Raw genomic sequence first — 17,103 nt, 5'->3', positions numbered from 1 at the left:
CTTGGACATCTGGGATGTGCGGGAGTGGAATGTCTTGTCGTGGGAGCAGATGCGGCGGAGGCGAAGGAATTGGGAATAGGGGATGAAATTTTTGCAGGAGGGTGGGTGGGAGGAGGTGTATTCTAGGTAGCTGTGGGAGTCGGTGGGCTTGAAACGGACATCAGTTACAAGCTAATAAAATGTGAGGCTGGATGAACACAGCAGGCCAAGCAGCATCTCAGGAGCACAAAAGCTGACGTTTCGGGCCTAGACCCTTCATCAGAGAGGGGGATGGGGGGAGGGAACTGGAATAAATAGGGAGAGGCGGACCGAAGATGGAGAGTAACTCCCACCCACCCTCCTGCAAAAATTCCATCCCCTATTCCCAATTCCTCCGCCTCCGCCGCATCTGCTCCCACGATAAGACATTCCACTCCCGCACATCCCAGATGTCCAAGTTCTTTAAGGACCGCAACTTCCCCCCCACGGTGATTGAGAACGCCCTTGACCGCGTCTCCCGCATTTCCCGCGACACATCCCTCACACCCCGCCCCCGCCACAACCGCCCCAAGAGGATCCCCCTCGTTCTCACACACCACCCTACCAACCTCCGGATACAACGCATTATCCTCCGACACTTCCGCCATTTACAATCCGACCCCACCACCCAAGACATTTTTCCATCCCCACCCCTGTCTGCTTTCCGGAGAGACCACTCTCTCCGTGACTCCCTTGTTCGCTCCACACTGCCCTCCAACCCCACCACACCCGGCACCTTCCCCTGCAACCGCAGGAAATGCTACACTTGTCCCCACACCTCCTCCCTCACCCCCATCCCAGGCCCCAAGATGACATTCCACATTAAGCAGAGGTTCACCTGCACATCTGCCAATGTGGTATACTGCATCCACTGTACCCGGTGCGGCTTTCTCTACATTGGGGAAACCAAGCGGAGGCTTGGGGACCGCTTTGCAGAACACCTCCGCTCAGTTCGCAACAAACAACTGCACCTCCCAGTCGCAAACCATTTCCACTCCCCCTCCCATTCTCTTGATGACATGTCCATCATGGGCCTCCTGCACTGCCACAATGATGCCACCCGAAGGTTGCAGGAACAGCAACTCATATTCCGCCTGGGAACCCTGCAGCCATATGGTATCAATGTGGACTTCACCAGTTTCAAAATCTCCCCTTCCCCCACTGCATCCCTAAACCAGCCCAGTTCATCCCCTCCCCCCACTGCACCACACAACCAGCCCAGCTCTTCCCCCCCACCCACTGCATCCCAAAACCAGTCCAACCCGTCTCTGCCTCCCTAACCGGTTCTTCCTCTCACCCATCCCTTCCTCCCACCCCAAGCCGCACCCCCAGCTACCTACTAACCTCATCCCACCTCCTTGACCTGTCCGTCTTCCCTGGACTGACCTATCCCCTCCCTACCTCCCCACCCACACCTTCTCCACCTATCTTCTTTACTCTCCATCTTCGGTCCGCCTCTCCCTATTTATTCCAGTTCCCTCCCCCCATCCCCCTCTCTGATGAAGGGTCTAGGCCCGAAACGTCAGCTTTTGTGCTCCTGAGATGCTGCTTGGCCTGCTGTGTTCATCCAGCCTCACATTTTATTATCTTGGAATCTCCAGCATCTGCAGTTCCCATTATCTCAGTTACAAGCTGGTTGCCTGAGATGGAGACTGAGAGGTCCAGGAAGGTGAGGGATGTGCTGGAGATGGCCCAGGTGAACTGAAGGTTGGGGTGGAAGGTGTTGGTGAAGTGGATGAACTGTTCGAGCTCCTCTGGGGAGCAAGAGGCGGCGCCGATACAGTCATCAATGTACCGGAGGAAGAGGTGGGGTTTGGGGCCTGTGTAGGTGCGGAAGAGGGACTGTTCCACGTAACCTACAAAGGGGCAGGCATAGCTGGGGCCCATGCGGGTGCCCATGGCTACCCCCTTAGTCTGTAGGAAGTGGGAGGAATCAAAAGAGAAGTTGTTGAGGGTGAGGACGAGTTCGGCTAGGCGGATGAGGGTGTCGGTGGAGGGGGACTGGTCGGGCCTGCGGGACAGGAAGAAGCGGAGGGCCTTGAGGCCATCTGCATGCGGAATGCAGGTGTATAGGGACTGGACGTCCATGGTGACGATGAGGTGTTGGGGGCCAGGGAATTGGAAATCCTGGAGGAGGTGGAGGGCGTGGGTGGTGTCACGGACGTAGGTGGGGAGTTCCTGGACCAAAGGGGAGAAAATGGAGTCCAGATAGGTGGAGATGAGTTCGGTGAGGCAGGAGCAGGCTGAGACGATTGGTCGACCAGGGCAGGCAGGTTTGTGGATTTTGGGAAGGAGATAGAAATGGGCCGTGCGGGGTTGGGGAACAATGAGGTTGGAGGCTGTGGGTGGGAGGTCCCCTGAGGTGACGAGGTCATGAATGGTGTTGGAGATGATGGTTTGGTGCTCGGGTGTGGGGTCATGATCGAGGAGGCGGTAGGAGGTGGTGTCGGAGTGTTGGCGTCTGGCCTCGGCGATGTAGAGGTCAGTGCCCCATACTACCACTGCACCACCCTTGTCTGCGGGTTTGATGGTGAAGTTGGGGTTGGAGCGGAGGGAGCGGAGGGCTGCCCGTTCTGCGGGGGAGAGGTTAGAGTGGGTGAGAGGGGTGGAGAGGTTGAGGCGGTTGATGTCTCAACGGCAGTTAGAGATGAAGAGGTCGAGGGAGGGTAGGAGGCCGAGTAACTGAGTTCAATTATGGCATTCATGTGGGCTTTTGATGATTATTTAACTGGAAATAATGTGCTGGGGTATGGAAAAAGGCAGGAGAATGACTAAGTCACCGTTCACAACTGGAGTAGTTTTACTATGGTCTGTTCCTCTCCCATGTGATGGCCCTGCAAATCTGTAGCTATATCACATCCAGATGAGCTGTACTTGATGGGCCCAAATGATTATTCTCTACCCTTCTCTTCATATGATTGAATGTCAAAATTATTTATTTTTTCAAGAAGTGGCAATGAAAACATTGTCTTTAGTTTTCTTGCTTGCTTATTACATGAAAAAAATCCTCCCTTGACTTACATATTTTCTGTAAAGAAGCAGTCAGCATACTTCTGTATTTCAGCCATATGACCTTTGTCCCAGCTGCGCGTTCCTCTCAGCATATGCTTCCGTCCAAGGACAAGAAGTCGCATGTTTCGATTTGCAAGGAAAGACACTACATCCAGAAGCTGGATTTAAAAACATGTTACACATTATCAAGTTATTTTGTTGTATAATACACAAAGCATTATGAATCCCCATCACAGATGTAGAATTACTTCTTTTCTTTTGATATGATCTGTGTATTGTTGCAATATCATGTAGGAAGTTATGAAACTTGCAAAGGCAGCATCTGAAAGCACTGAATATTGAACACTTATACTTCCACCTGTAACAAACAGCTAAAAGTTTTATAACACAAATGTTTGTTGGTTTTTAGGATAGTGCCCCGGGAGAAAATACAATTACATTTTGCAGAAGTGAGAAATACATTTTTCTTTTACTTTTCTCTCAATTGTTGTAATCTGTTCTTTTAGCTGCAAAGCAATGCCACCTTGTAACAGAGTGTAAATCAAAGTCAGAGATTTTGTGTTTATGATGTTTATTTTCCTTCAGGATGCTGCAATGAAATGTAACAGACTTTTTAAACTATGGAGCGCAACAGTCCTTACGCAGGTGATTCCAGAATATTGACCCAGCATCTTTAAAAGAATAGTAATATTTGTCCAAGGCTCATGACATTGCTGTTCTTACTTATTGTGTGCCAAATTGACTTTAGCGGCATCTTGCAATGCATACATAATGTTCATATACAGCCATGGTGTGTTGGCGACAGAAGAGATCAGATGTTGAGTACACTGTTGGGGGAAAGGTCCACATTTATGCAAAATACTCTTTCCGGCATGGTGCTGAGTTGCTGCGTGATGTTGCATTCTCTATTACATAAGCCCTTAGAATACTCATTCCTTTCCAATATTGATATGAATATTCTAGCTAAGCATCTGATCAGTAGTGGAAGTGAGGTTAAAATTGGAAGGTAATTGGAATCTTGATTATTAATAATAGCCGCAGCTAATACTTGTATGATGTGAATAAATTACTAATTCAAGTCTGTCTGTTACCATGCTTAATTATTCTGGAGTTGCATGTAGACCAGGTGAGGATAGCAGTTTCCTGAGACATTAGTGAACCCAGGTGGGTTTTTTTTAATGACAATTGGCAAAGTCATAGTAAGGGTCTTAATTCCAGATTTTATATTGGGTTTAAATTCCACAATTTGCCATGGCAAGATTTGAACCCTGGAACTCAGAACATTACCTGGGTCTCTGGATTAACAGCTCAGTGATAATACCAGCTTTATATAGAACTATAGTAAGACCACACTTGGAATATTGCATACAGTTCTGGTCACCACACTACCATAAGGATGTGGATGCTTTGGAGAGGGTACAGAAAAGGTTTACCAGGACATTACTTGGTATGGGGGATTTTAGCTATGAAGACAGGTTGAATAGGCTGTAGAAGTCTACCTTCTGGCCTCCAAAGCCTGTTAATACACTATGAGCTACCAATCAGGAGCCTGATGGCATTCCCTTCACTTCGTGTACCAATTCAACAATACCAAAGAATCTTGACACCATCCAGAACTAAGTAACCAGCTTGATCAACACCTCTACAGACACTCTTTTCATCATAAATGAACAGCGGCAGCAGTTCATACCATCTACAAGGTACCCTGCAATAAATCATTCCCTTCAATACTGAAGTCCAAGCCTGCAATCTCTAATACCTAAAAGGACACCACCATTTGCATACTTCCCTCCAAGCTAATCACATCATTCTGATTTGGAAATACATCCTTCATTGTCACTTAACCAAACTCCTCAAATGCCCTTTCAAACAGCACTGTGGCGTGTACCAATGTACATGGATTGTTGCAGCTCAAGGCACCAGTTTACTAGAATCTTCTCAAAGGTAATGAGGGATGAGCTTAAAAATTAGCTTAGCCAGAGATTCTCAAGTCGCATGAAATAATTGAAAAAACATTTCTGCTTTGAGAAAGAATTGTAAATCTGGTCATAAACATTGATTGCTGAATTGACTTCATGTTACTATCAACATTTACATCAAATAAGCTGAACACAGAAAATAAAAAAAGAGTTCAAAGTGCTGGAGAAACTCATAAGGCCTGGCAGTATCTGTGGAAAGAGAAATAGCGTTAACATGGAGGTCAATATGACATTTTAAAACCTCACTCAAAACACTCCTCGGCTGAAGAATCAGCCCTTTCCATGTTAAGCACCAATTTGAAGAAGCCCGGATTGTGGGAAGAGCACAGAGTACTTTGGGTTGGGGATTTCAATGTCCATAACACCACTATTGATCCAGTCCTAAAGAACAAAGCTGCTAGAAGGGGTTTGTGGCAGATGGTGAGGAACCAACAAGTGGATAAAAACCTACTTGGACTTAGTCTAAACAATTGGGTCATCACAGATGGATCTATCTGTGACAGTAGTGGTAGTGCTCATACATTTATGGGAGATCACACAGTCCCTGTAGAGATGAAGTCCTGTCCTTAATTAGGACACCATCCATTATGTTGCACAGATCTAACAACTCAAAACTAGGTATCTATGAGTTTTTATGGATGAACAACAGTAGAACTGTGTTCAATCACAATCTAGAACAACATTGTCCAGCATAATTTCCAGTCTATCATCAAGTTGGGGATTAACCTGGCTCAAAGAAGATTGCAGGAAGGTGTGCTAGGAGGCATAATTAAAAATAAGACATAGTAAGAACTGCCGATGCTGGAGTCAGAGATAACACAGTGTGGAGCTGGAGGAGCAGCGCAGGCCAGGCTGCATCAGAGGAGCAGGAAAGTTGACGTTCTGGTCGGGACCCTTCTTCAGAAAGTGTCAATCTGATGAAACTACAACATTTATCTTTGGATGTTTCATTATTGGAACACTGGATTATTTGCAGGCCAAACAGTGGAAGCAGTATATGATAGAAACAGGCAAGTGATACACAACCAATGCATCAGATCTAAGCTCTACACTCCTGGCGCATTCAGTTATGAATGGTGCTCAACAACGAAACAACTAAAAGGAGGGGGTTTCACTGCTGTCTGCATCCTCAGCAATGGGAGAGCCTAGCATCTAAGTGCCAAAAGACCAGGCTTACACATCTGCATCCATTTTCACCCAGACGTGCTATGTGGATGATACATCTCAGCCTCTTCCTGATGTCCCCAGTTGCCAGTCTTCAGCCAATTTGATTTAATCCATGTAGTATGAAGAAATGGCTGAAGGAATTGGATTATGCAATGCTATAGGCCATGATAATATCTGGTAGAACTGTACACTTGTGCTCAAGAACTACCTATGCTCGTAACTAAACTGTTCCAGTACTGTTATAAAAATTTACATCTACCCAAGCAATATGGAAAATTACCCAAGTATGTCCCGTCCAGAGAAAGCAGAACAACTCCAACCTGGCAATTTATTGCTTGGTAGTCTATTCTCATAGAATCACAGAATCCCTACAGAGTGGAAACAGGCCATTTGACTCAACAAGTCAACACTGACTCACCGAAGAATATCCCACCCAGACCCATCCCCCTACCCTACAACCCTACATTTCACATGGCTAATCCACCTAAGTTAGTCATACCTGAACACTATTGGAAATTTAGCATGGCCAATCCACCTAACCTGCACATCTTTGGACTGTGGGGGAGGAAACCGGAGCATCCAAAGGAAACATATGCCGACACAGGGGGAGCGTGTAAACTCCACACAGGCAGTTGCCTCAGGCTGGAAGTGAACCTGGATCCCTGATGCTGTGAGGCAGCAGTGCTAACTGCTGACCCACTGTGCCACTCGATCATAACAAATTGATGGAAGGGGTCATTAACAGTGCAATCGAGCAGCACTTGCTCAGCAATAAGTTCACTGACGCTTAGTATATATTCAGTTAGCACCACTCATTTGTTCCTCCATTACAGCCTTGGTCCAAACATGGTAACACAGCTGAACTCCAGAAATGCTTTGAGTGACTGCCCTTGGTATGTGCAAGCATCTGACAGAGTGTGGCATCAATGTGCCCTAGAAAACTTGAAGTGACCTGTAATTGGGGAAAACTCTTCACTGATGGAATCATCCGTCACACAAAAGAAGACTGTTGTGTTTGTTGGAGGTCAATCATCCCAATCCCAGGACGTTACTATAGTGGCTCCTCTGGACAATGTCCTCGAACCAATGATCTTTGGCTGTTTCATCTGTGACCTATCCTCCAAGAGAAGGTGAGAAGAAGGGATGTTCGCTGACAAATGTACAATATTCAGCACCTTTCACAACTTTTCAGATACTGAATAAGTCTGTGTTCGTAAGTAGCAAGGCTGCGACAACAATCAGGCTTGGATTAATAAGTGATAGGTATCATTTGTGCTGTAGAATTGCAAGTAATAACTATCTACAACATGGGAGAATCTAACCATTTCCCTATGCGTGGAAGATTGCAATACCAACTGCAGTCGAGAAACCTGACACCACCCAGGATAAGGCAGCCCACTTCAATAGCATCTCATCAACCATCTTAAACATTAATTCCTGTTGGAACTGACAGATACTAAGAGCAATGTGTACCATATGATGACCAGATGAGGCGGGGTAAACTGGCTCCTTTCTATTTAAACCCCAAGGTTAGTCGCGAGGATTACTTATAATTCATTTTGTATGGAGCTATCACACTTCAATTAAAATACAGTTCACCAGATCAAAACGAAGGAGGCATTTACAAGCTTGTAGTTGTAAATGAAAAGAAACTGACATTAAACACACAGACAGATATGACGTTTAAAAAGGTGAGAGTGTCTAGTTTAAAAGGAAGATTAAAAAAAAGTAGTTTAAAAAGTTTTCACAATCATTGAGTTGTTATAATTGAATTGGAATCCACAGCTATTTCGTGGTTACCTTGAATCCTCAACAGTATCAAAACCTGTAGAATTCCTGAGTTCACAGTGAAAGGAATGCTTCTCCCATTTGTTCTATTACTGGTGCTGTCTTTCAAAATGTTGAGGAGGAAACATGGACTGAAGGAGTTTTTCAGTCCTTGATGTTACCAGTCCATCTTCTAATTCTCTCCTGCCTAAATCTTAATTTCCTGAAACACAATTCACATGCGCACTTTTTTTTTATAAACTGGGTAACCTGTGGAACACTTTCATCCCAAGATAAGAAAATTTCAGAAAGATGTAAATCAAAAACAGGAGACAAAGATTTCTTCATATCTGACTGAGTTTCAGTGCCTTTTGATAACCTGTTACAGAGGTGTGCAATAACATCTCTGAACAGGTTGATTAGAAATAAGATGTTAATTTTAGCTCGGACTGTCCTTATTCATCTCACATTTGTTTCAGGAGCTTGGCTCAACCTCATCTTGTGACCACTGTGCACATTATAAGTCAGTACTTTTTTTAATCCATTAAAGGTCTTGGTTATGAAATTCAGATAATAGAAGTTGAAAATTGATAGTCCTTACTTTAGTATTATTGGAATAACCATGTACGCACTGCAGTAACTCATCATTTCAGCAGCACTTTCCAAACCTGCAACCTCCAACAACTGGAAGGACAAGGCCAGCAGATGTATGGGAAGATTATCTCCTGCAAGTTGCCTTCTAAAACGACACACCATTCTGTCTTGAAACTAGGTCACCATTTCTATACTGTTGTTGGTCAATGTTCTGAAACTTGCTTTTGAGTAGAATTGTGGGGATTTCAACAATTGAGGACTGGAGTGGTTCAAGAAGGCAGCTCACCATCACCACTCTTCCAGCTTGAACAGCAGTCACACTGAGTATATTAATCATTTATTATTGTGAAACAGCTGAACAATACTAAAACTCTTATCTACTGAGATACCTAATATTCATTATTAAATGAAAAGCAACTCACATAATATTTATACATAATCGGCTATTCTCGTGTTTCAGAAATGTGACTTGAATTATTTGTACACCATGCATTCACTGATTAGCCATTGATATTACTGTTATTTATCTACAGGATTTCAAGTGTAAAGCTTGAGATAGGTAGTTCTAACTGCACTGAAATATTATAAAACCTGCATGTAACTAACCGCTTATTGAAGATCTAACATGTCTGAAGACACATTTTATAAAGAAAATCGCTGGAATTTGTCATGGTTTCATTAAATTCCTCCTTCCCACCTAGACCAACCTCCAACAGATTTTTCCCTGCCACAGTCCCAAACATTAATCTCTTTTGTCATTCTTTATTAAACTAACCTTTTTTTTATTATGTTTAGAAAGGGAGAATGGAACAGACGAGTAAAGGCTATGAGGAATGAGCTAGAAATGACTGTCTACAGAAATTAAGATGATATCCAATTGAAGGAAAAAAATATTCAATGCTGCAAAGATTCAGGGTTTGGGTAATAATATTTGCAAGGAAAGCGGATGAGTTCATGAGCAGGAAACAAACTCAGGATAAATGATCGTCAGACCCAAAATGTTAACTCTGATATTTTCTTCACAGATGCTGCCAGACTGCTGAGCTTTTCCAGCAACTTTGTTTTTGTTCGATTTACAGCATCCACAGTTCTTTTGGTTTTTATTCAGGATAATTGAGTCATTTTCAGATCTGCTAGACTCAAGCTAAAAGGGTGCCAAAGAAATCACACCCCTCATTCATTACCACCTCCATCAAATTAACCCACCAAACCAAAATTCCTCAACTAATCCAACTATCCTCCCTCCCTACCAAAATTACACTATCTGACCACACCCTCACTGTCTATACCTATTCTACTGACCTGTCTTAGATAATAAAATGTGAGGCTGGATGAACACAGCAGGCCAAGCAGCATCTCAGGAGCACAAAAGCTGACGTTTCGGGCCTGGACCAATTTTGTGCTCCTGAGATGCTGCTTGGCCTGCTGTGTTCATCCAGCCTCACATTTTATTATCTTGGAATTCTCCAGCATCTGCAGTTCCCATTACCACTGAACTGTCTTGACTGCTGTCCTCACCTGACCTATTACCTACCTGATTACCTTCTCCAAACCCACACAAGTATATCCCTAATTGACCTAAACAACACCCCAAAAGACAACTGCCATCCCTGCCCAACTGACCTGAACCAACCACCCAACCATCTGACGACCCACTCACTCAACCATCCACAAAAGACTTGAGACTTTTAAAAATTTCTGAATACAGCAGCTAATGTTAGAAATGGGGTATGATTTGATTTCAACTGCCCTCTACGTGTGTAAGCCTTCTATGGAGAGGATTGTATTGACAATATTTGCTACTTTCAGCCACGACTGGGGGTCCTGAATGATGGTATGCAGAAAGGTCACGGAAACATTTGCAGGATTTATAGTTTCAAAACGTTTCAGAGATACTGCACCCTCCCTTCCTCTCCACTTTTGTCAGCTGTGGGACCCATGGCAACATTTTTGTTGTTGACTGTTTTATAAGTCACCAGCCCAAAGAGGTGCCAGTGCAATTAGAGAATGAGAAGCTCAATAGTGCCATTGCTGAGGCTGCAATTGTAGGATCATGATGCAGTGTTCTAGGAAAGGTTACATGAGCAAGCCCCACTAAAAGGCGTGCACAGGGGTGGAATGGAGATTGAGGGCTTACAGACAGCAGCCATAGCTTGGGGTGAAAGAAGACTGAGGTGGCATCTCAATGTGCCTAGAGAGGCCTGCATTGGAGGCCTATCCCTAAGAGCCTGTAGAGAGACCTCTAGTCTTTAACCTGGTAGTGACAGTAGGCTCCTCCAACATGGGAAAACTGCCAGCGAAGTAAATAATAGGTCCTAATGGTCCAAAGTGGCTCATTTGGCTTCTGAGCAGTTAGCTATTGTCAGCTTTCCTACAGCTGGCTAAATGGAATTGCAGCAGGAAGACATTAGGTACACTGGCTTTGTCAACCTTCAGGCCATTTTGTCAGTCTTTCCATCTTCAGCTGTATTCAAAGTTCTGGTAAAATTGTTTTACAGACTGTTTCACCACATCCCATTTTTATCCCAACACTGGTGATGCCTAAGTCCACAGTCTGGAGTTATTGTTCAATCTTTCTTGTCTTATACTTCCATTTCCCCTTTAAAGCCTTTTGTGAAATGAACTTTCTCAAACAAACTTTCGGTCACCTCAATTAATATTTACTTCATTTTGTTAGAATCCATTTCATTTTGATTGGTTTTGTAGCACGTTGTATATTTTTCCAGTTAAAACTACTGTAGTTATTGTTATCTACATAGACTTGATAGCCATTCTGCACATAATATCTTACAGGGGAAAATTTGTCAGTGTTACACTGCATATTTACCAGCAAAACCCACATGTGATTCTTCAAACATTACCAATGAGGAAGGCCTTGTGACCTGTGCTGGAAGTAACCCACAGTAGGCCAGCTCCTGGGGAAACTGACAAAAATTTGCAAAATAATTTCTCCCCCTAAAAATTTCAAGAATGGGTAATTCATCTGGCTGGTTTGGTGCCATTTGAGAAAAGACAGGTGGCTAGAATGCTTGGGAAATTCATTCCTTCTTTTAAAAAGATGTCATGGGATCTTTAATATTGACCTGAATCTGTAAAATAGGTATTTCAATATCTCGTACAAAGCATTCCACTCTATCAGAACTGTTTTCACATTTCAACCCAAATTACGTCAAATGGGCTTTAAATCCACAAATTTGATTCCGATAATGTTCACCAACACAAAATACTTTCTATTTTCAAAAGAAAACTACTGATGTATCAAGAACGTTTGGTGAAAGTCAAAGGAAGTAATCCCAAAGATTTCCAAACAGCAATTTTAATGTAATCTACAAATTCATTTATTTTCAATCAGCACAATTTCATTAAGGAAAATTGGTAGCTTTAGGAAGCGTTTGGTTGTATTATTCAATTACGTAATTGCTGTACCACGTGGCAAAAAGCTGCTGCAGGCAGGAAAGATCTTTGCTTCAGAGATGTGCACAGCACAAAAACGAGTTTAAAAAAATTCAAAAGTTGCAAATAAGTTCCAAGTAAAAGAAATGTTGATTTGGAAGATCCGTGTGCAGATGCTCTGTACCTACACGGAGACCATATGAAAAATAAACACCCATTTGAAACTGTGCAATTACCTCTAGTGAAACCGAACTCAAAATTTATAGTCAGAGATAATGGAAGCTGCAGATGCTGGAGAATCCAAGATAACAAAGTGTGGGGCTGGATGAACGCAGCAGGCCAATCAGCATCTTAGGGGCACAAAAGGTGACATTTCAGGCCTAGACCCTTCATCAGAAAAGGGGGCTGGGGAGAGGATTCTGAAATAAATAGGGAGAGAGGGGGAGGCAGACTGAAGATGGATAGAGGAGAAGATAGGTGGAGAGGTAAGTATTGGTGGGGAGGTAGGGAGGGGATAGGTCAGTCCGGAGAGGACGGGCAGGTCAAGGAGGCGGGATGAGGTTAGTAGGTAGGAAATGGAGGTGTGGCTTGAGGTGGGAGGAGGGGATAGGTGAGAGGAAGAACAGGTTAGGCAGGCGGAGACGAGCTGGGCCGGTTTTGGGAGGCAGTGGGGGGAGGGGAGATTTTGAAGCTGGTGAAATCCACATTGATACCGTTGGGCTGCAGGGTTCCCAAGTGGAATATGAGTTGCTGTTCCTGCAACCTACAGGTGGCATCATTATGGCACTGCAGGAGGCCCAGGATAGACATGTCGTCTAAGGAATGGGAGGGGAAGTTGAAGTGGTTCGCGACTTGTTGTTTACTGCAAACCGAGTGTAGGTGTTCTGCAAAGCGGTCCCCAAGCCTCCACTTGGTTTCCCCAATGTAGAAAAAGCCACACTGGGTACAATGGATGCAGTATACCACATTGGCGGATGTGCAGGTGAACATCTGCTTGATGTGGAAAGTCATCTTGGGGCCTGGGATGGGGGTGAAGGAGGTGGTGTGGGGGCAGGTGTAGCACTTCCTGCGGTTGCAGGGGAAAGTGCTGGGTGTGGCGGGTTTGGAGGGGAGTGTGGAGCAGACAAGGGAGTCGCGGAGAGAGTGGTCTCTCCAGAAGGCAGACAAGGGCGGGGATGGAAAATGCCTTTGGTGGTGGGGTCGGATTGTAGATGGCGGAAGTGTCAGAGGATGATGCGCTGTATCCGGAGGTTGGTGGGGTGGTGTGTGAGGACTAGGGGTGTTCTATTTTGACACTTACTGCAGGGGTGGGGTGTGAGGGATGAGGTGCAGGAGATGCGGGAGACACGGTTGAGGGCGTTCTTGATCACTGTGGGGGGGGGGGGGGGTGTGTAGCGGTCCTTGAAGAACGAAGACATCTGGGATGTGCGGGAGTGGAATGCCTCATCCTGGGAGCAGATGCGGCGGAGGCGAAGGAATTGGGAATAGGGGATGGAACTTTTGCAGGAAGATGGGTGGGAGGAGATATATTCCAGGTAGCTGTGGGAGTCGGTGGGCTTGAAATGGACATCGGTTTGTCGGTGGTTGCCTGAGATGAAGACAGAAAGGTCCATGAAGGTGAGGGATGTGTTGGAGATGGTTCAGGTGGACGTAAGGTTGGGGTGGAAGGTGTTGGTGAAATGGATGAACTGTTCAAGCTCCTCTTGGGACTGTGAGGCGGCATCATACAGTCATCAATGTAATGGAGGAAGAGGTGGGGTTTAGGGCCAGTGTAAGTGCGAAAGTAGGTGCGGATTTCACGAGCCTCAAAATCTCCCTTCCCCCCACTGCCTCCCAAAACCAGCCCAGCTCGTCTCCGCCTGCCTAACCTGTTCTTCCACCCACCTATCCCCTCCTCCCACCTCAAGCTGCACCTCCATTTCCTACCTAATAACCTCATCCCGCCTCCTTGACTTGTCCGTCCTCCCCGGACTGACCTATCCCCTCCCTACCTCCCACCCATACTCTCCTCTCCACCTATTTTCTCCTCTATCCATCTTCAGTCCGCCTCCCCCTCTCTCCCTATTTATTTCAGAATCCTCTCCCCAGCCCCCTTTTCTGATGAAGGGTCTAGGCCCGAAATAGCAGCTTTTGTGCTCCTAAGATGCTGCTTGGCCTGTTGTGTTCATCCAGCCCAACACTTTGTTATCAAAATTTATAGTGTGAGCGTTGCACCCTAGTCACTTATGTGGCATTACAATACCATATCGTTAAGATGCACCAAATTTGCACAAATCTACTCCATAAACTTGCACTATAATTCTTTTGACAACAAACTAAAGTACTCATTAGAAATACCCTAGTTTTTTTTCTACATATGAAATGATTCAAATTGTTCTATGATTTGTAGATGTAAAGTATTCAAAAACATAGCACAGTTTCAAGAAATTAGAGAGGCCTGTAAATTCCTTTACAATGGAAGATGAAACTGCTTGCTATACAACTTAACTTTTACTCACTGTACATTTTACCTTACTAATTAAGAAAGCATCCTATCATTTTTTTTGGTTTTCAAATTTTACAACCTAAATGGAGATGGTTTAAGGAACAGTTGTTGGGAGTGATGAGTAAATATGTCCCTCTGAGACAGGCAAGACGGGGTAAGATAAAGGAACCTTGGATGACGAGAGCGGTGGAGCTTCTAGTGAAAAGGAAGAAGGTAGCTTACATAAGGTGGAGGAAGCTAGGGTCAAGTTCAGCTAGAGAGGATTACATGCAGGCAAGGAAGGAGCTCAAAAATGGTCTGAGGAGAGCCAGGAGGGGGCACGAGAAAGGCTTGGCAGAAGGAATCCGGGAAAACACAAAGGCATTTTACACTTATGTGAGGAATAAGAGAATGGTCAAAGAAAGAGTAGGGCCGATCAGGGATAGCATAGGGAACTTGTGTGTGGAGCCTGAGGAGGTAGGGGAAGCCCTAAATGAGTTTTTTGCTTCTGTCTTTACGAAAGAAACGACCTGTGTAGTGAATGAAACCTTTGAAGAGCAGGTGTGCATGCTGGAATGGATAGAGATAGAGGAAGCTGATGTACTGAAAATTTTGTCAAACATTAAGATTGACAAGTCGCCAGGCCCGGATCAGATTTGTCCTCGGCTGCTTTGGGAAGCGAGAAATGCAATTGCTTCGCCACTTGCGAAGATCTTTGCATCCTCGCTCTCCACTGGAGTCGTACCTGAGGACTGGAGAGAGGCAAATGTAATTCCTCTCTTCAAGAAAGGAAATAGGGAAATCCCCGGCAATTATAGACCGGTAAGTCTCACGTCTGTCGTCTGCAAGGTGTTAGAAAGGATTCTGAGGGATAAGATTTATGACCATCTGGAAGAGCATGGCTTGATCAAATACAGTCAACACGGCTTTGTGAGGGGTAGGTCATGCCTTACAAACCTTATCGAGTTTTTTGAGGATGTGACTAGTAAGGTTGATGAGGGTCAAGCTGTGGATGTGGTGTATATGGACTTCAGTAAGGCATTTGATAAGGTTCCCCATGGAAGGCTCATTCAGAAGGTCAGGAGGAATGGGATACAGGGGAACTTAGCTGCTTGGATACAGAATTGGCTGGCCAACAGAAGACAGCGAGTGGTAGTAGAAGGAAAATATTCTGCCTGGAAGTCAGTGGTGAGTGGGGTTCCACAGGGCTCTGTCCTTGGGCCTCTACTGTTTGTAATTTTTATTAATGACTTGGACGAGGGAATTGAAGGATGGGTCAGCAAGTTTGCAGACGACACAAAGGTCGGAGGTGTCGTTGACAGTGTAGAGGGCTGTTGTAGGCTGCAGCGGGACATTGACAGGATGCAGAGATGGGCTGAGAGGTGGCAGATGGAGTTCAACCTGGATAAATGCGAGGTGATGCATTTTGGAAGGTCGAATTTGAAAGCTGAGTACAGGATTAAGGATAGGATTCTTGGCAGCGTGGAGGAACAGAGGGATCTTGGTGTGCGGATACATAGATCCCTTAAAATGGCCACCCAAGTGGACAGGGTTGTTAAGAAAGCATATGGTGTTTTGGCTTTCATTAACAGGGGGATTGAGTTTAAGAGTCGTGAGATCTTGTTGCAGCTCTATAAAACTTTGGTTAGACCGCACTTGGAATACTGCGTCCAGTTCTGGGCGCCCTATTATAGGAAAGATGTGGATGCTTTGGAGAGGGTTCAGAGGAGGTTTACCAGGATGCTGCCTGGACTGGAGGGCTTATCTTATGAAGAGAGGTTGACTGAGCTCGGTCTCTTTTCATTGGAGAAAAGGAGGAGGAGAGGGGACCTAATTGAGGTATACAAGATAATGAGAGGCATAGATAGAGTCGATAGCCAGAAACTATTTCCCAGGGCAGAAATGGCTAGCACGAGGGGTCATAGTTTTAAGCTGGTTGGTGGAAAGTATAGAGGGGATGTCAGAGGCAGGTTCTTTACGCAGAGAGTTGTGAGAGCATGGAATGCGTTGCCAGCAGCAGTTGTGGAAGCAAGGTCATTGGGGTCATTTAAGAGACTGCTGGACATGCATATGGTCACAGAAATTTGAGGGTGCATCCCTGAGGATCAATGGTCGGCACAACATTGTGGGCTGAAGGGCCTGTTCTGTGCTGTACTGTTCTATGTTCTATGTTCTATGTTCTATGTAAATGCTGGTAATTTTGAACTACTCTCAGAAATGGCTTACCCCTTGTCAGAACTGGGTATTTATCTTTTGAATTTGAATACAACTAAGAAAATTTAAAATATGATTCACTCTACATTCAGGAACTCAACACAGCCTTCTGAAAATGAATCACTGCACAACCGAGCTTGTTTCAATATATGGTAATTTCTCCTCCACCATTCTCACAAACTTACAACGTGCTGCAATAGCAGGAGAAGCATTTAAATAATTTTGTAGATTCCTGAACAAGAATGGTCCTGGGGTTTTGGTGCTAAAGTCAGATAGAGGAGAACCTCCTCTTAGACTGACACACATGACGCAATGTCACAAAATATTAACTAAGCAGAGGGAATGAGGGTTTCTTCTTTCGCCCAATGCTTTTCACCCTTTGCCACACAAACCCACTTTGAAATTCACAGGTTTTGACTTTTTCTTACTCTTCATATCTGATTCATTGTAAGTCAGTACATTAAAAAAAAATCAATCGCATGAAATATTTTTCAT

At 44.7% G+C, this 17,103-nt stretch overlaps 1 protein-coding gene across 1 annotated transcript in view; it reads right to left on the bottom strand.

Annotated features, from left to right (window-relative positions):
• Window positions 1-17,103, bottom strand: part of prorp (protein only RNase P catalytic subunit) — a 148,346-nt gene that overhangs the window by 10,710 nt on the left and 120,533 nt on the right. The window contains exon 5 of the mRNA XM_048538366.1: window positions 3,040-3,188. Within this exon, the coding sequence (XP_048394323.1) occupies window positions 3,040-3,188 (149 nt within the window). The remainder of the gene's footprint in view (window positions 1-3,039; window positions 3,189-17,103) is intronic.

The sequence above is a fragment of the Stegostoma tigrinum genome, chromosome 10, assembly GCF_030684315.1.
Source record: "Stegostoma tigrinum isolate sSteTig4 chromosome 10, sSteTig4.hap1, whole genome shotgun sequence".
NCBI lineage: Eukaryota > Metazoa > Chordata > Chondrichthyes > Orectolobiformes > Stegostomatidae > Stegostoma > Stegostoma tigrinum.
The sequence above is the reverse complement of the archived record's forward strand: the minus strand, read 5'-3'. Positions and strand labels throughout refer to the sequence as shown.